The 20,257-nt window shown below is 46.4% G+C and overlaps 1 protein-coding gene across 1 annotated transcript; it reads right to left on the bottom strand.

Annotated features, from left to right (window-relative positions):
- Positions 1–7,073: 7,073 nt before the first annotated feature.
- Positions 7,074–19,614, bottom strand: Mtnr1b (melatonin receptor 1B). The gene is made up of 2 exons (XM_075967996.1): positions 19,392–19,614; positions 7,074–7,945 (listed from the first exon to the last, which is right to left on the bottom strand). The coding sequence occupies exons 1-2, from the start codon at positions 19,612–19,614 to the stop codon at positions 7,074–7,076; spliced, it is 1,095 nt and encodes a 364-aa protein (XP_075824111.1).
- Between the last annotated feature and the right edge of the window lie 643 nt (positions 19,615–20,257).

Below are 20,257 nucleotides of genomic sequence, written 5' to 3'. Positions count from 1 at the left end.
GTTGATTCCCAATTTTCTAAGAAACCACCATACTGATTTTCAAAGTGATTGTTCAAGTTTGCATTTCCACCAGCAATGAATGAGTGTTCCCCTACTCCACATCCTCTCCAGCATAGGCTATCATTGGTGTTTTTGATCTTAGCCATTCTGACAGGTGTAAGATGGTATCTCAGAGTTGTTTTGACTTGCATTTCCCTAATGGCTAAGGATGTTGAACATTTCCTTAAGTATCTTTTGGCCATTTGAGATTCTTCAGTTGAGAATTTTATGATTAGTTCTGTACCCCATTTTTAATTGGGTTATTTAGAATTTTGATGTCCAATTTCTTAAGTCTTTTATATATTTTGGAATCAGTCCTTTGTCTGATGTGGGGTTGGTGAAGATCTTTTCCCATTCAGTAGGTTGCTTTTTTTTTTTTTTTGTCTTATTGACTTTGTCTTTTGCTTTATAAAAGCTTTTCAGTTTCAGGAGGTTCCATTTGTTTATTTTTGCTCTCAGTGTCTGTGCTACTGGGGTTATATTTAGGAAGTTGTCTCCTGTGCTCATGCTTTGAAGACTACTACCCCCTTGCTCAGGTTCAGTGTGGTCAGATTTATATTCAGATCTTTAATCCATTTGGACTTGAGTTTTATGCATGGGAATAGATATTGATCTATTTAAATTCTTCTACATGTTGATATCTAGTTATGCCAGCACCATTTGTTGAAAATACTTTCTTTTTCCCGTTGTGTAATTTTAGTTTCTTTGTCAAAATTCATAGGTGTGTGGATTAATATCTAGATCTTTAATTTGATTCCATTTGTCAACCTGTCTGTTTTTATGCCAATACCAGGTTGTTTTCACTATTGTAACTCAGTAATAGAGCTTCATATCAGGGATAGTGATGTCTCTGGAAGTTCCTTTATTGTACAGGATTGGTTTGGCTATCCTGGTTTTTTTTTTCCATATGAAGTTGATTATTGTTCTTTCAAGGTCTGTGAAGAATCATGTTGCAATTTTGATGGGGACTGCATTGAATCTATGAATTGCTTTTGGTAGTATTGCCATTTATACTATGTTGATCCTACCTATCCAAGAGCATGGAAGATCTTTCCATCTTCTGGTATCTTCTTCAGTTTCTTTCTTCAAAGACTTAAAGTTTTTGTTGAATAGGTCTTTCACTTCTTTAGTTAGTGTTACACCAAGATATTTTAGGTTATTTGTGGCCATTGTGAAGGGTCATGTTTCTCTGATTTCCCTCTCTTTATTCTGTATGTTTTGCATTTTGATTATTTTATGGTGAGGACACGGTTATTTTGATCCAGTCTATTTGGTGTTTTTACATCTTATGGGAATATCCTTCTTTAGGTTGGGAAAGTCTCCTTCCATGATTTTGTTGAATATATTTTCTGTGCCTTTGAGCTGGAGTCTTTCTTCTTCCTCTACCCCTATTTTTCTTAGGTTTGTTTTTTTCTTGGTGTCCTAGATTTTCTGGATGTTTTGTGTTAAGAATTTTTGGATTTAATGTTTTCTTTGACCAATGAGTCTATTTTCTCTATTGTATCTTCAGAACCTGAAATACTTTCTTCTATCTCTTGTATTCTGTTGGTTATACTTGTCTCTGTAGTTCCTGTTTGTTTACCCAGATATTCTATATCCAGCCATCCCTCGGTTTGTGTTTTCTTTATTACCTATATTTCAGACTTCAAGTCTTGAACTGTTTGCTTCACCTTTTTGATTTTTTTTCTTGGTTTTCTTAGGTTTCTTGGAGGGATTTATTAATTTCTTCCAATTTTTTTGTTTTTCGTTTCCTCCATTTCTTTAAGGGAGTTTTTCATTTCCTCTTTAAAAGTTTCCATCATTTTCATAAAGTTATGTTTAACTTTCTTCTGCTTCTTCTGGTTAGGATGATCAAGTCTTCCTGTTGTGTAACCACTGTGTTCTGGTGTTACCATGTTGCTTTTTAGGTTATTAGAGGAATTCTTGCATTGGTGTCTACCCATCTTCCTTCAAATGAGGCTGACACTGTGTTCGTGTCTTGGTCCAATCCTTCCAGTGGCTGCCTGAGTGTTTGGGAATTTTTCTTGGTCTGCTCTGTACTGTCAATGTCTGTGTCTCAGGAAGCTTTTGACATCTCTGTAAGCCTGCTCTCTTGGTCTTCTCATTTGGTTCCCTCTCTTAGTCCCCTCGGTGTTTTTAGCAAGCTCTTGGTTCTTTCAGTATTGTAAAAAGTTCTTAGTTCTTATGCAGGTTGGGGCTAGTAGCATAGACAGGCCGGTAGATAGGGTTGGGTTTGGGGGGATACTACCCATGGAGATCTCTTCTGCTGGCTGGCTTGAAAAGTTGAGGGTGTTGGTGGAGGAGCCCAGGGTTTTGCCCCACTGTGGAGGTCCTAAGGAGTGGGGTGTCCTGCCGAATGCTATTCACTCACCTCTTAAGTCCCCTCAGTATTGGAGCAAGTTGTGTTTCAGAGTTCCACCAAGGCTTCAAGAAAATAAGCATGTTTGGGTATAGGGTGGGGATAGTAGCTTAGAGGGGTCGGTGGATGGGGTTGGGTTTGGGGGAGCCTACCCACAGGAATCTCTCTTGCTGGCTAGATTTCTGGGATATTTTTATGCTCACTTTATTTTTTTTTAAGTTTGAGTGTAGTATCTCCTCACTCTTTGGATGGCTGTTTTGGACTAGTCTTAAATATGAGATTCGAAGCTACAAAACACCTGGAGTAAAGAGTTTCATTGGTTTGAATAATCATTTCTATGATATGTTATAAAAATCACAAATAACAAAACAAAATAGATAATAAGAATATCAAACTGAAAATCATTTGCAGACCAAAGAAAACAGTGAGTAGATAACCCACGAAATTGTGAAAACGTTCTGTAAACCTCTAATCTTGTAAGGGATTAATATCTGTGACAGTAAGGAAACTCCCAGAAGTCCTGTGGATCAAAGGATACAGCGTCACTGTTGGACATGGGGACTTAGCTCTGGTGTTCCGTCACACAGTGAGGTGATGATAAGTAATAATAACGGTTGCACATATTTCAAAACACGACAGAGGATTCTGAATGGCCTTAACACAGAGAAATGAGACTCTGAGGTGATGATTATGTTTGCTAATTACCCTGATCACTAAAGGATGTATGTATATATGTGTAAAATTATTGCTTCTCAAGAGTAAAACAATGTACAGTTTTAAAGGTAACTCCTATAAGTCAGTTGCAAAACCAAAGCCAAGACCAAAGCAAAACATCCCAAAGTTTAAAAAGAGAGAGACAGGATGCTTTTCTTTCATTTGGTTTAGCAGCTATGATGAAAGACCACAGACACTGTGCCCTGTAGACGATAGGAATTAGTTTCTGGCAGTTGCAGAACGCATTGAGCTCATGTGGCAGGAGAGGCAGCGAGCTCTCGGGGTCTCTGTTTAGAGCAATGATAATCTCGGTTACTGGTTCTTTGTGCTCATGAGCTCACTGCTTGTCCTCTCCCCCAGTCTCCTCCAGATCCATTCACACTGAGAACAGGGCTTCGAGAGTTGGGTCGGGGTGGAGGAATAAATGTTGTCTATAGCCAAACTAGAATACACGCAAAAATGTGCAACAAGATTCCAAAAAGTGCTCAGAATCACTGAGCATTAGGTAAATCCAAATAAAACCTCAGTCACTTCCTATCTTTTGGGAAGGCAGTCATAAGTGAAACAAGTAGCCGTGGCTAGCAAGGTGTGGAAGCTGGAGTATCAGCACTTTTGCCCCACTTAAATCATGCAGCCACTATGCAATCAGCATGGCAGTTCCTCAAACGCTAGAATGGAACCAACATTTGAAATTCATCTAGGTACCCAGTGGAATCAGAACATGTGGCAAGTACAGACATTCCCACATCATGGCTGATTTGAACAGCACCGGCACAGACATGGGTGTGCACGTGAGTCACTGAGATCTTGATTTCATTTCTTCTTGGTGAATATTCACAACTGCGGTTGCTGGGTCACAGTGGTAGTTCAGGGCAGGGTAGACGGACAGTGGGTGATCCCCCTTACACAGGAAGGAAATCTCACTGTAAGCAACACAAAAGAACCTGCGGGACATTGTCCCATGTGAACAGTCCAGTCACAGAAGGCTTATACTGCACGAGCTCATGAAAGAACTTCCCCAGAAGTCACTCCCCAAAGCAGGAAGTAGGGCAATGTGGAGAAGGTGGCTCATGGCAGTGGGGGAAAGCTTTCAGTTTTGCACATGGAAGTTTTCTAGTGCTCTGCTCTATAACCCTGACTCTGCACTTGACATCAGAACATAGCTCACTTTCAGATTTGCTCCCCAGAGCCAGGTGCAGCAGACTTGCTTGTCATTCTGGCATCCAGGAAACAGAGGAAGCAAGCAGATCAGAAATTCAAGACCATCCTCAGCTACATACCAAATTCAAGGCCAGTTTTGGACTATATGAGATCCTGTCCTAAAACCCTCTCTACCTTGGAAAAAATTTAAACAGTTCTGTTTGCTTATTTTTTTATTTATACATTTATTTATGCATACTAATGCTTTCTTTTTAAACCAATGATTTGTAACGTATCCAACTGGCGAGTATATTTGTTAAGGAAAAATTGTCAGTCTCTTGTGACTCTCTGTGTCCTAAGTGTGTCTCTGACAAAGTATATGTGCATGTCTGTTTGTCCTGATCCATGGTGGCCAAAGCGCTGGCTGACCTCCGATGTCAACCCAGTCAGAAGTCAGAATCTGAAATTGAGGTCCCTTTGAAGGCTGGGACCTCCTGAAAAGCTCAAGACAGTCCAAGGAAGATTACTGAAGTAACATGGCTGGGAAGCACCTTTGCAGAGATTGTAGGGTTCATCAAGCAGAAGGTGAGTCATCTCTAAACCCGTTGAAAGGAGCTGATTGTCCTTGGTTAAACTCAGGGCCAGTGGTGGGAGACTACTCCATGGAGTATGCCCATTGCCAAATGCCCTGGTTTTCCCCACTTCCATTATCTCTAGGATACTGCTTCATCCTGAAAGCCTAAGGACACAAGAAAAGGTCCTGGTTATTAGACTTACATGCAAGGACCTGGAGGACCAGCGACATTGTTAAGCTGAGAAAATGAAGGGAGATAGTTTTCCTTCTGCCTGTATTTACTGAGTATGCACACACACATTTAGCCCTAGGAGATAGGGATGATTAGAGGGGTAGTGTCACCCTGTTGACAAGCAAGTGCTGACTCCTTCTTTTTCAAAGTTGGGGTCACAGGAAACTTCTTTCGTGTCTGCTGAGAGGAAGGAGTCACATCTGCCTAAGGAGGTCAACTTTGACTTCCACCCAGCTGTAGTGCATTGAGCGCAAGGACTCTGGCATTGGAGGGCTCTCTCAGACCGAGGTGTGAACTGTGGAGTTCCCTAAATGGGAATATCCACCCTCAGTTTAAAGGTGCCACTCATATCCCTAATCACTCCCCTAGTGGATCTCTGATATTAGATCAGATTTCCATAACTGAAGCATTGGCAGGCTCCAAGGAATTCATATTTTTAAGAAATGCCCAGGTAATTAGGTGACTAAGTGCTCAGTCAGCCTGGATTTTTCCCAATCCAGGGAAGGTAAAGATGTGGTATCTTGCTGAGCCAGCAGCACACCAGCGTCCCCTCGTTCTGCCTCCAGGCAAGCCCTGTGGACCACATGCATATAAGGTACTTAACTTAGCTCAATGCATATCTGCTACTTGTTCCCAATTCTGCAAGGGCAGAGTGGGGTGCTAACAGGCCTGGCTCCACACCTACCTTTGAACTTAGGACCTTTTTAGACTCTCCCAATCAGTTAAGTTCTTTGAGTTTCAGTTTCTTACTCTGCAAACACATGATAGTATCTATTTCCAAAGATTCTGAAAGAGTTAGATACGATAATATGTAACATGAGGGCCTGCTCATTGGGGTTTCTATCCTGCCTAGTTCATGTGGCCAGCAAGTCCCAAAGAAATTCACACAGAGGTCTCCATAAGATTATAAACTGATTGGTCCATTAGCTCAGGCTTCTTATTAGCTCTTGTAGCTTATATTAGCCCATTATTCTTATCTATGTTAACCACATGGCTTAGTACCTTTTTCAGTGGGGCAGGTCACATCCTACTTCTTTAGTGGTCTGGCAGGACTCGGGAGGAATGAGCTTCCTCCTTCCCAGAATTCTCCTTTTCTCATTGTCCCACCTCTACTTCCTGTCTGGTTGTCCTGCCTGGCTACTGACCAATCAGCGTTTATTTAAAACATAATTGACAGAATATAGATAATTCCCCCCCACCAATAGTATATCAAGCATTTGCCACAGTGACTATAGACAGGAAACAACCTCCAACTTGTACTGATACCAGTCTGTCCACAGACTGCCCTCTCAGAGGGCAGGCACCCTGTTCTGCTGTACCACACTCACCAAGCACACCCAATTAACATCTGAAGAAGACATCATGGTGTGCCTGTGTATGCTGTGTATGCATGTGTTGTATGTTTTGTATGTATGTGAGTATGGTGTGTGTCTGGTGTATATGTATGCAGCGTGTACATGTGTGGTGCTATATTTGTTGTATATATGTGTGGTATATGGTTGTGCTTGGTATGCATGCGTCTGGTACATATGCAAATGGAATGTGAGCGTGCATGGCGTGTGTCTGATGTCTCTGTGTATGATACGATTTGGTGTATATATGCCTAGTGGATATGGATACAGTATGTGCTGTGCTACATTTGTGATATGCAGGAAAAGTTGATGGGGGGCCCTCTGCACCTGCCTTTTTCCTGGGTCCCTGAAAATCACCTACTTTTAATGCTACAGAGTTTTCTCTTTCGACCTAGGTAATCAAGAGATCCTCTAGCCCTTCAAGGAAGGGGAGAGATCAGCAACAGGTCAAGGTGGCAGGGAAAACGACATTTCGTGCATAGAACTTGACTTCTACCCCAGTTCTTTGGAATCCAGTGCACAATCTGTGGTGGAGTGTCTGCTCCCTGACAGACTTCCTCATTGCGGGCTGTGGTGTGAGCATGTTGTTGCATAGCACTGTGACGGTATTTTCCCTCCCCTCATTGCAAAGCTTTGCTGCTAGGTCCATGCAATTGATGCAGGCTAGAGACTGCCCTCATGGACAGGCATGGGAGCCCTGGAAGAAGATGGTGCTGGGCTCTGTGGCTCCTTAGCAAGGCAGCATTTGGAAGCGATATGGAAACAGCACCCAATGTTCCAGAGCGCTGAGAGGAGCCGCTTGTATTCCGAGCGGAAGTTCTGGTTCAGGAGCCCATAGACAATGGCATTAAGGCAGCTGTTGAAGTAAGCTAGGAAGTAACTGGCGACAAAGAGCCCCTTTGGAACCTGGGGAGCCATCACCTCTGGGTTGATCGACACTGCAAGGCCAATGAAGTTGAGGGGGGCCCAGCAAATGGCAAAAACCACAAACACAGCGAACATGGTTAGGAAACTGCGCAAGTCACCAGGTTTCTGACGTGGCTGACTTTGAGCCTTGGCCTTCCTTCGGGTCCGGAGCACCAGAACCCAGATTCGCAGGTAGCAGAAGGATACCACGGCTATTGGAAGGAGGAAATGGACGGTCACCACAGCTGCTGTGTACCGGCTGCTGACCGTCTGGTTAAAGGTGCAGGAATAGATGCGTGGGTCATAGTCTAGGTTCCCCACAGAGAAACTGGGCACCAAGGCCAGCAGAGTGAGGAGCCAGACGAGGCTGACGTAGAGGAGGGCACGCCAGTGGCTGCAGACCAGGTGGTAGGTTGCGCTGTGACACATGCGCCAGTAGCGGTTAATGGCAATGGCTGTGATACTGAAGACGGAGCCAATGACGCTCAGGCCTATCACGAAGGCACTGGCTTTGCAGTGGGCTTCTCCAAGAACCCAACTGTCACGAACAATAGCCACGAGGATCAGTGGGAAAGGGTACAAGGCTATCATAAGGTCAGCCAAGGCCAGACTCACCACAAACAAGTTACCTGAAGGAGAAAGCACAGATTAGCCATTAGTAGAGGTCTCACAATTCCTGTTCATTATTTTTTGGGGTGGGAGGAGATAGCGTGGTGGGCAAAATGCTTGAAACTCAAGCATAAGACCTGAGTTTGGATCCCAGAACCCATATCTTAAAAAGAAAAAAAAAAGCCAGGCAGAGTGATAATTCTTATAATTCCAGGGAAAGAAAGGCAGATAGATCTCCGGGGCTTGATGACTAGCCAGTCCAGCCTAACCATGAGCTCCACATTGCTAAGAGATCCTGTTTGAAATATAAGGTGCATGGCACCTGAGAATACAAGGATAATAACCCTGATTTCTTTACCCATAAATGCTTGTGCATCCACACAGAAACCACACACACACACACACACAGAGTACAGCTATGCACCTAACATTTTATACTTCTCTGAACTGCTTTCTTTAGCACTGGGAGTGGAAAGCAAACGGCATTTAGAGACAGCCGAGGACTCAAATTGCATCTGTGCTTGCCTACCCAAGATCTTATGGGCTCCCTTTGGTAACCCGCAATGCATTGATAATTATCCGACTTTGTGGTAGGTGTGAGAATGAGACCGATGTCCAGTGTAGTGGGCGCTCTCAAGTAACTGCTTCCAGGACTGGTACAGAGGATTGGTGTCCTGGATGGGTTTTGTCAACTTGACAGACACTTAGACATATCTGGGTAGAGGAAATCTTAACTGAGAAAATGCCTCTCTAAGACTGGCCTCTAGGCAAGTTTGTGGGGCATTTCCTTGATTCCTGAGTGATGTGTGAGGGCCTCCTCTATTATGGGCAGTGCCAAGGCTGGGGTTGCATGAGGAAGCTGGCTGAGCAAGCCATAGGGAGCAAGCCATTGGAGCAAGCAGTGTGCCTCCACAGTTCCTGCCTCTAGTGTCCCGCCTTGAGCTGCTGTTTGGAGTTCCCTTCAGGGAGAACTGTAATCAGTACATGGGAGCGGAAATAAACCCTCTCCTCCCCAAGTTGCTTTTGGTCATGGAGTTTTATTACAGCAAAAGAAACCTAACTAAGACACACAGACCTGACCGCTGTCCTCTTGCCCCATAGTCCTGGAGGAAGCAGCGGTGGTGATTCCCACTTAGCCCGCACCTTCCCTGACTTTCTGAGCTTTCTCCTCTGCTTATCTATTTGTTTACTTTTTATTTAACGTCTTCATTGACTCTTCAGGAGTTTCACATCGTACACCCCAATTCCGTTCATCTCCTGGTTCCCCCATCTTCTCCACTCATCCCTGCTGTACCCCCCACAAAGGAAATAAACCAAAGTAAGCAAGCAAGCAAACAAAAGCAAAACAGCAAAATACCTGAAACCAAACCAAAACAAACCCCACAACAACAGAAAAATCTCTTTGCTTCCCCTTTTTTCATGTTTCTCCAACCGTCTTCACTCATCCTGGGGCATTGGAGGTGTCAGTGTGCCGTATAGTGTAGCTCTTTGTCCCGTCAGTTTTACTGTCAAGTGTTCATGAGTCACTGGTCTGGCTCAAGGCCTCTGGTCTCTGATACACCAGCATCACTGGATCCTCTCCGGAACTCCTCTGGGATGTCCTGTGGCTGCTGAGTCATGGTGATCTTGTGGATATTGTTCCACAGGACCAGTCCTTTACCAGCTCCAGCAGGTCCTAGATGGGATACGTGCTAGTGTTGGCTGACCCAAGGCCTAGCTCTGGACCTGGGTGGTAGCCAAGCTGGTCAGTCTGGGTCCCTTCTTCCCCATACACACCTTGGGCAAGGGGGTGGAGTCAACCCCCCCCCATGCATGTGCTCAGGATCAGACCACTACATGGCCTGTGGTGAGGGTGAGAAACCATCTCTCTAGTGTACACGGGCCAGCTCTCTGGCTGTAGAGTCCAGTGAGAGGCAAGGCCAGCTTTCCCAGGGCCAGCGAAGGGCGGGGCCAACTCAGCATGGCTCTCTGATTTTATCTCGCATGGTTTCTTAGGCTCCTGCGGTGACACAGGTTACAGACATCTACACAGACCCTAGCTATAGCTGCACCACGGACCCAAACATGGCCCTCAGCAGCAGTTTGAGCCTGGATGACATCCTGGCTCTGGGTAGAAGGATTGGACACCAAGGCCTCAGATTGTGGCCCTAACCCTGGGCTTCAATGAGACCTTTGGTGGCAATGTAGCACCTTTGGTGGCAATGCAGCACCCTGACATCAGCACAGACTCCAGCTATGGTCCTACAACCGTGGACCCCAACAAAGTCCTTGGCAGCAGCTGGGTCTGGATGTCACCACTGTCCCAGTAGCAATATTGCCCCGAGACACTAACATGGCCCTCAATCTTGGGTGTTTGCATGGCCTTCCATGGTACAGGTGCATCGGCCATCAGGACAGACCTTGGCTGAAGTAGGGCCACCAAATCTGACATGGACCGTCAGCCCCTGCCAGCTCTGGCCTTGAGGACCCTGGCGGAGGCCCCATCTGAGTGGTTAGGCATCAGGCGGGGCTGATTCAGCTTTCTTTTCTGAACGGAGCCCTTGACAGTGTCGTCAGCTCAGTCAGCCAGAGCCTCAGGAAGCCGCACAGCCACTCAGGAACGTAGTTTGAGTTCCAGGAGGACACTGTTCACCCCTGAAGAGTAGCCTTCGCTCATCCAGTTTCACTGATAACATCAGGGCACCCAGGAAAGCACCAGGACTCTGGAGAGTTCCAAAGTGAAGCTCAGGGCATGAGGCGTTCCCTTCCCGCACCATTTCCCCCACCAGCCTTGTATTTTCAGAGTGTTTGCTGTGTTCTCAGAAGACCACAGGCTGTCCATGGGAAGTGTTTCTCAGTGGCACTGCACACACAGGACACAGCCTTTACAGTTTTCTGGCCATGTGACAAAATGCCTCTTGTCAGACAGCGCAGTGGGAAGGCAGGACCAGTTCATAGGAGGCACTTACAAGGAGGCCAGAATGCAGGTGCCTCAGATCTGTCCTCATTCTACAGCTGTGCCTACTCCCGCCTTCCTCAGTCTTCCTCAGTGATGCTCAGGGTCTGGAGCATCCGGGAAGGGAGACGACGAGCTGAGGTCTAGGAAATGGGAGGCTTCAAGACAGTGAGAGAAGTTCATGTGTCAGACCTACACATGAAACACACTCCACCTACATGTGTTAAAACCCAGGTGGGGAAAGGGCCAGCTCCAGCCTGCCCTGGTCCCAACACACATGCTCACCTTATTGGAAGGCCGTGTGGTATAGAGTACCTTGGATAGGACCTGTGGAAGTGCTCATTTTAACCTCAAATGCTCCAGGTCAGCCTAGCTCAGAATGGAGAGAAAGTAAGTCCCATCATGCTATGGGAATTCTCAGGACCTCAGGGCTACACCAGTATTTCGAGCCAGCGTGGGATCCAAGATGGCCGTCCTGCCACAGGCCTTCCCCACCTGATGAGCTATAGGCCCAAACAGTTACTGAGTAAGGTCGCCCTTGTCAGGTGTCTCGTCACAGCAACTAGAAAAGCAGCAGCTGATTCAAGACACAGACTGCTTTTCAAGTTTCCTGCCTTCAACCCAGTGAGGGTAGGAGCTGTCTCAGTATGGATCTCAAGGCTCCTTTTGGTGTTTGGACAAGGTGTTGGGGGCTGGAGCAATCTGAGGAACACTTAGTTCTGCCCATTGCTGGTCACAGGCGTTTGGGGCAATTATTGAACTTTCTCTGTGACTTTTTCACCTATGGCTCCTCCTACTGAAGACCCCCTCCCCATCTTCATGGTGGTGTTTTTGTAAAGGACATTTCCTTTCACCAACACAGGAGGGTTGGTCGCTGCAGGTCCTGACGGTTTCTGGATGGACAGAACACAGGCTCTTGGGATGTACAAACGCAACATAAAGAGTCCAAAGCTGGAAGTGGTGCCAACTCCGCCAGCTGTTTCTCTGGAAAGCTAAGGCAGGCACTGCTGTGTTAATGCGGCTTCTCCCCTAATAATGCCCCAGAGGCTGCACGCAGCCTGTAAACAGCGAGCGGAACACATCAGCTCCACGTGGAAAGTGATTCAATTACTCTCCCCTATTAAGCTGACTGTTCGTAAAGGCTGAGGTCCGCCAGCCCTGCTGGAGAGTCATCCGCCCAGCAGCCCGACTGTCTTCTAGCGTCTTGGCAGGAATCCCAATTAGGTGACTACCGACATCATGTTGCCCGCCATCTGTGAGGAGCTGAGATGCTGGGGTCTCTCTGGATGAGATTCGGGAGGAGATCCCTGCTGCACCGATATCTCCCCCAGCCAGGTGAGAAATCAATCAGCCAGTGTGTAGCTCTGTTCCGCATTGTGTGCAATGGCTTGTAATGAACATTCATACAAGAGTCTTGCGGTGACTCATCTGGCCTGTCTCTGTCAGACAAGGTGTAGCAGTGGAAGGGGCTGCCACTACAGGGCTGTGCTCTCTGAAGTAGAACGCCTCCATTATTCACAGGTAGAGCACATCTCCCACACAGGATTTTCCTATCCTGTCTCCTTTCTGGGAAGTCTGTTTCTGAGGAGGTAGGCAGTGCTACACTGTCTAGTCCTCATCAGACAGAACTCTGAAAGACCAAGCTACCCCAGCCACCCCTCTTTGTTTGCCTTCTGAACTCTGAAGAGTTTACTTGTCTTCAAAACAACTTTGGACATTGACTTTCCCGTCAATATTTACTTGAGCCAGTCATTTATTCAGCACGCACCCCGAGAATCTCCTCAGAGTGGTTCTGACTGTTCCAGGAGCATGGGAATGATGGTGAGCAACCCAAGCGCGTCTGTTCCCTCACAGAGAAGACAGCCAACCAATGAAAGCATCTCCAGGGAGGAAGCCACAGCTGACCCTTGCTTGCCCAGAGGACTAACCTCCTCCAGATCAGAGCCGGCCTCCAGCCTTTATATACTGTGCACCACATCTGTGCTCTCTCGTACACAGGAAAGACATGGCGTGCTGTGTCAACACAGAAGCAGTGGCTCGGGGAAGTCCAGGCCAGAGCAACGAGCCGGAGAGAGTCCCAAGTCAGACAACGATGGGGTTGGCCAGGCTGAACAGCTCCCCCAAACCCTTCAACCAGATTGCTCTCCTCCAAGAATGGCATTGCACCTCAAACAGATCTTACGATAAAGGCCATAAGCAATATTAATGTCCACACGAATTATGTGAGACATTCTAGTGACATTTTGGGTATAAGCAATTTTGAAAAGATTGAGCAGATAATTTGTTAAAAACTTGGTTTCCTTGCAAGTACTGAAGCAATGGATACATTTATGGTAATCTAATTAGATCCTCAAATCCTGGAGGGCAGAAACTGTTTTCTTCCAAAGTCCTATTATGTATGAAAAACCCTCAGGGTGTTAGGATGATTCGTAGAAAGGCAGAGATAAAATTGTTCTTGCCTTAGTTAAAAACATTAAACATGTACAGGAAAATTCCAAGGATCACGTTTCAAAATCTTAAAGGGAGATGTATTTACGAGTGTAAGAAGTGTGTGCTTGAAAAGACACTGATGTGGCATCAGCAAGCGTTCTTCCGCACCATCCGCAGAGACCTTCTGGGAACTGGATGAGTGTCCTCTCGTCGCTTCAGTGAATGCAATAGTAACAAAGGACATGGATATTCTACCAGATTCAACGCTGTGCACGTAGTACTTCCTGTAATAACCCTGTATGTTTAACCGGACAATTTCTGTCTCCCAGATGAAGAAGTAGGTGTTGGTTATGTAAATCTATAACAGAGAAGGAGGGAGAAGACCCAGAAGACAGGAAACCAGGGGAGAAGAGGAAGTGGGGTAAAGGCAAGGCTGTGAAACTGATATTCATCGCAAGTGAAGAGCAGAAACAGGACACTGAACTTGGCAGTGAGGACATCAGTCAAGACACTAGCTAGGTGAATTTTGCTCTCTGCCGGTGAATAAAATGATGACCTGGTGCCTGTTCTCTCAAATAGCTTTGTCTTCAAAAACAGAGATGGAGTAATACTTAGACAGGAATATCCCTCAGGTGAGGGATTGTAGAATAAAATGTTTATTCTCCACCCCCCTTTCCTTGTTTTTATTGATGCGTATTTTGTATATGGTTATTGGGTCACCATATGTAGGTTTTCACTGAACTCTAGCATGTACTTTTGAGTTTTTTCTCTCTCACTTCTCCCCCCTGCTCGCCTTCTTCCCTTTCTGTCTCTTTCTCAGATGAGGATTTCTGAGCCATGAGAAATTTCTAGTTACTGCTTTAGTTACCTTTCTGTTGCCATGATAAAAAAAAAGTCCAAACCAAAGCAATTCCAGGGAGGAGGCCCTGCGGTTCATGCTTCTGAGGCCCGTTATGGCGGGAAAGGAATGGGTCACATCCCATCCCCAGCTGGGAAGATAAAGGAGGTGAATGCTGGTGTTCAGCTCTCCTTTTCATTTGGTCCAGTGGTTCAGCCCACAGAATTGTGCCACCCACCGATAGGGTGGGTCTTCCTAATCACCCTGTCAAGAAGCTCCCTCCCGGGCGTGCCTAGAGGCTTGTCGCCTTGGTTCTGCCAGGCTGACAGCGTTAACCATCACGGACATGCCAACCATCATTCTGAGTATTGTTCTTGTCTTGTTGTTATTTGTGTTCAAAGAGCCAATAGGATCCTCGTGAGGTACCACATGGACTGTAGGGCTGTGCGCCAGACTGGGATGTGTTCTGCCACTGTGAAGGTAGATGATTTAATCCTGCTGGGGCCTTCACTGGGCGTCCTTAAAAAAGTGGTTGCAGCCTGCTGTATACCTCTCCTGCAGTAGTCCTGATGGCGGAAGACAACAAAGAAGGAAGGAACTTCCCTTATGATTGCCAGCTCCGCAAGCACAGAGACTACATTTGCTCCCTAACTTTAACCTCGTCAGCGACACACATTCTACACTGTGAGCTGCAGAAACCACACTCAGTGTCTGCCACATCCTAAAGGATATTGTGTCTATGCATAGAAGCAATGCTTTGGGAATGAATGATGACAGTTGGACAGGAAAGTCTCTCTGTGCCTCCCAGGAAACTGAGAACTCCCTGTGAAGAACTAGAGAGGACAGAATTCTCTCCCTTGTGCAGCTAAAGACGTAATTACAGGCCTGGTGTTTGCTTTTGCTAACTGACAAGACAATGAGGTGCTCACAGCTAAAACTGAAGGTAAAGCTGGTGATCTCAGAAGCATTGGGGAGGGAGGCCAAGGTGGCCTAGTTTGTTCTTAACCCGACCAATATCAAAGTCCCCCGCATCCTGCTCGCTGGCTCAGCAACAGAGACAGCAGCCATCAAGTGGCATATTCCTGAGTGCAGGCTCACCATTTTCCCTGTGGCAGACTAAGTACTTACTGGAGAGGGTTTCCTCTTTCTCTGTTCTCTTGGGGCCAGGGATTTCAGGCCTAGTAATCATTTCCTTCCAGGCCTTCAAAGCACCTTTGTCCAGGGCCAGCTACCTTATTCAGGCATCTATGCTTCCTTACAGGGAAGGGGCAGGGGCTGGCCACCATCTCTGCACAGTACCTGTGGCGAAGGATAGCCTACCCGCACCTTCTAGGATAGCCCTCTCTCTGGAGAAGGGATGGTGAGAGCCCTGGGTACCACGGGGCGCTAGGAACAGACCTTGTGTGTGGGCCTACATTCAGAATGTCCTCCCTTTGTATTTTCCCAGGAAATACTCAGTCACTGATGCCCTTCTGCCTGACAAATGACTAAATACTTTCAAAAGGGCAGTGTCTACTCACTGGCAGCACTGTCTACAGGGCTTGTGCCACAGCTGAGCACAAGAGTCACTGTGTAGCTGGCCTCATCAGTAAGAGGTCCTCATGTCCCCTGGGAAGCAGGTTGGGACCTCAGGTGAGTCATGCACTTTGGTTATTGGAAATAAGTGTTCTTTATATGTTTTAGTCTAAATTTCATGAGGTTTATGATATTGATACTGTCAACTTGACAAGACCTAGAATATCCAGGACACAAACCTCTGATCATGTCTTCAGGACATAGATGTTTTCAGATAGCATTAATTCATGTGGGAAGGCTCACCTTAAACGTGGGAAGAGCCAGTCTGTGGATTAATTCCTAGACTGAGCACAAACAAGAATCTGAGCCGAGCCAGGTGGTGGGGGCACACACCTTTAATCCCAGTCCTCGGGGTAGAGGCAGGCAGATGTCTGAGTTCGAAGATGCCAGCCTTGTCTGCAAAGTGAGATCCAGGACAGCCAGGGCTGTTAGACAGAGAAACCCTGTCTAGAAAAACAACAAAACAAAACAACGAAATAACCTGAGCTGAGAAGCAGCATTCCCTTCTTCTTGTTTCCTGACTGTGAAGATAGTGAGACCACCTGTCTCATGCTCCTGCTGCCTTTCCATCCCCACCGTGGTGGACTGCACCCTCACACTGTGAGCCCAGACCAACCTTTCCTTTCTTCTGTCGAACTGGCGCAGTATTGACAGATTTAGGGTACAAAGTCCGAGACAAGTTGTTCCTGAGGTAAATGTAAATTCTTCACTTTACAAACAAAAACTAAAGAGTGGATGGAGCTAATTTTCAAAATATTGCAGGTTTTCAGATCATTTTGAAATATCGCTTTACCATGGTCATTTAGTTTAAGCGAATATTACATTAGGTAAATGAGTGTCACCAACAGAGCCAACCAGGGGCTGGGCATATGGCACACAGAGAGTGCTTGCCTAGCATGAATACTATTCTTTGGTCCATTCCTAGCACCTCAAAAAAGAAGAAGGAGTAGGAGAAGAGGAGGAGGATGAGGAGGAAGAGGCAGAAAAAGAAAGCACTGGTTATATTGAATGACTGTGGAAGTTGCCAATGGCAGGAATAAATGTGTGTGGATAGCATGTTAGTTAGTTTGTTTCTCTGTGCTGGGCTGCAGCACAGGCATCAGGAGGTAGAGAAGAGAATGAAGCACCAACAATTCACCTGCTCTCTACTCCTGGCTGCTGAGCACTGTGGGGAGCACAGAGCGGGACAGTCCTAAGTAGCATGAAGAAGTGGGATTCTTATCTTCCTTAGGCAAGAAGCAGCAATGGCTACTTCCTCAACCATGTCTCTCGTGACAGACAATCTAAGGACCGAACAGGGAGACTCTGCACATAGAGGCTTCCCTGGCACCCAGCATGCCAGGAGGGATGCCAACATGTAGAAGAATGAAAATAGATCCATATCTATTCCAATGGACAAAATTCAAGGCCAGATGGATTAAAGACCTCAATATAAATCTGACCACACTGAACCTGATAGAAGAGAAAGTGGGTAGTAGTCTTCCATGCTGGGCACCGGAGACTGCTTCCTAAATATAACCCCAGTAACACAGACACTGAGAGCAACAATAAACAAATGGAACCTCCTGAAACTAGGAAGCTTCTGCAAAGCAAAAGACACAGTCAATAAGACAAAAAAAGCAGCCTACTGAATGGGAAAAGATCTTCACCAACCCCACATCAAAGGACTGATTCCAAAATATATAAAAGACTTAAGAAATTGGAAATCAAAATTCTAAATAACTCAATTAAAAATAGGATACAGAACTAAACAGAGAATTCTCAGCTGAAGAATGTCAAATGGCCAAAAGATACTTAAGGAAATGTTCAACATCCTTAGCTATCAGGGAAATGCGAATCAAAATAACTCTGAGATACCATCTTACACCTGTCAGAATGGCTAAGATCAAAACCACCAATGATAGCTTATGGTAGAGAGGATGTGGAGTAAAAGGGAACCCTCATCCATTACTGGTGGGAATGCAAACTTGTACAACCACTTTGGAAATCAATATGGTGGTTTCTCGGAAAACTGGGGATCAACCTACCTCAGGATCCAGCAATACCACTTTTGGGCATTTACCCAAAAGATGCCCAATCATACTACAAAGGCATTTGTTCAGCTATGTACATAGCAGTATTGTTTGTAATAGCCAGAACCTGGAAACAACATAGATGCCCCTCAATCGAAAAATGGGCAAAGAAAATGTGCACATTTACACATTAGAGAACTACTCAGCAGTAAAACCAATGACATTAGAGTGGAAGAGGAGGGGAGAATGGGAGGGATGAGAAGAACTTGAGGGAATGGGATAGTTGAGAAGGAGAAAGGACAGAGATGAGAGCAAGGAAAGAGATTTCTTGATTGAGGGAGCCATTATAGGATTAGCAGAAACCTGGCTCTAGAGAAATTTCCAGGGAGGAATGAGAATATGAGCAAAGAAATCAAGACCATGAGGGGCTCACCCACTGAAACAGTCCACATGAGCTAATGGAGCTCACCAACTCCAGCCAGACTAGGAAAGAACAAGCACAGGACCAAACTAGTCCCTCTGGATGTGGTTGACAGTTGCATGGCTGGGGCAGACTGAGGGGCCAGTGGCACCAGGATTTATCCCTACTGCAGGTACTGGCTTTTTGGGAACCTATTCTCTTTGGATGGATACCTTGCTCAACCTAGAAGTAATAGGAAGGGCCTTGAACCTTCCACAAAGCAATGCCTTACCTGCTCTAAGGATTGGATGGGGTGAGGTGGGAGGGTTTGTGGAGGGAATGGGAGGAGGGGAGGGAGTGGGTACTTGGATGGGTATGGATAATGAAAAAAGATAGCTTGCTTTCTTTTAAGAAAAACAAATATAAAAAAGAAGAAAAAAAAGAATTCCAGAAATTGCCAGTAGATCCTTGGGGTTCCTCCTCAGGTCACTGGATAGCACATCTCTGTACTCTGTCAGGAGCTGAGTTACATGCCCCTCCCTCTAGCTTTGTTGTCCTGCAGAGAAAGGGGCAACTGGGAATATATAGGAAAGAAAAAAATGATTTCAGAATTGTCACCTGTTATAGCCAAATCTTTGTTATGGTTCTCAAAGTGAGTCCCTCGATTTCTCTGTCTTTATGCAGAAAAGCCAGTGTTGATGCAAGCCATGCCCACTAGAGTCTAAACTAACACTCTTACTTGGAATTGTATCTCCCAGTGATGAGTCTTTGACACGGTGCCTGACAGATTGCTCATCCATTCATTGCTCGCACCCACGCAGAGTCCACTCACCCTCCAGCAAGGACTTTCTAATTGCCTACTTATGAAATCAGTTCGGCAGGCAGGGAAAGGGGTCTCTCTCACGGGTGGGGAGCGTCCATGGCCAAAAGAGACCCCATCTCGCAGTAACAGTTGAAATGCCATGGATAGCAGGATGCTTCCCTTCATTGCCCACATCTTGCCTTAACAAGTGCACAAGAAAAGCTTGGCTCAGTTCACATTGGCACTAGTGTATCAAGTGTGCCCTGAGTAGAGGCAAGTTCCAGAATAGCTTCGCATCCGGGGACCGTAACTTTCCCCTAAATTCTTCAAAGAACCAAAGTTTGGGACCAGGACACTGACGAGAGGAAAGGGGTCGGGCAGGGTGTTTGTGGGATGGGAAAGGATCTAAAATTCAGTCTTTGAAGCCGTGGCAGGGCACAGAAGGAACCCAGCCCCGAGGAAGCTGGTACTTACCCGCATTTCGCAGCTTGCGGTTCCTGAGCACAGAGAGGATGACAAGGAGGTTTCCCACGACATCCAGGACTGTGGCGACAATTATCACTGTAGATAGCGTGGGAGCCACCCAAGTAGCCCGGGGAGTCCCTGGTGGTTTTGCGCCCGCTGACCCGGACCAAGTAGGGCACATCGCCAGCCCGCCAGCCTTGCAGCAATTGGCAGCAGAGCTGATCTCAGGCATCTCAGGGTAGGTTAGACGCACAGGTGAGCACAGCTTCGGGGCACTCCCGCGGCCCCTCCTCCAAGTCCAGCGAGTGCTAGGAAGAGGCTGTAGGGAGGGACCTAAAGGAGACAATTAATTGAACGTGGGCAGAGGGGCAGAGAGAAATAAAGGATCCAGACAAGGACCATGGCTCATGTAGAAAGGAACATATCCCGCAGCTGCACACTCGGGAACAGGCGCTGCCGCCAGAGCTCAGCCAGTGTCTGGGCCACCTCAAGTTGCCTAGTGGGTAAGGTCTAAAAACCAAGTCCCTAAAAACCAAGACTCCCTACTTCCTTTCCAACGTAGAGAAGCTGTGTCCATTTGAGGACACTCAGCTTTGCAGACTAGAGAGGGAGCTGGTGGGTGGTTCGAGCCATCTGATCTTCAGGTTTGAGACCCCATCTGACAGATGGTGCAGCTCTGAAGAGCACATGACTCCGGAGGAATGGGAATCAGCCCCAGAGCAAAGAAGCCACAAGTGTTGAGTTCTGAGAGGTGACAGGAAAACTATCCCTTAGCCACATGTATGTTGTGGGTGGCCCTGAGGTCAGTGTTGGAAAGCCAACACTTTTAAAAATGCTTACATGGATATCGGTTTAAGAGTGGTGTTTAAATGGGT

Source organism: Microtus pennsylvanicus, chromosome 3 (genome assembly GCF_037038515.1).
Source record: "Microtus pennsylvanicus isolate mMicPen1 chromosome 3, mMicPen1.hap1, whole genome shotgun sequence".
NCBI classification, from domain to species: Eukaryota; Metazoa; Chordata; class Mammalia; order Rodentia; family Cricetidae; genus Microtus; species Microtus pennsylvanicus.
This window is presented reverse-complemented; position numbering and strand designations above follow the sequence as displayed.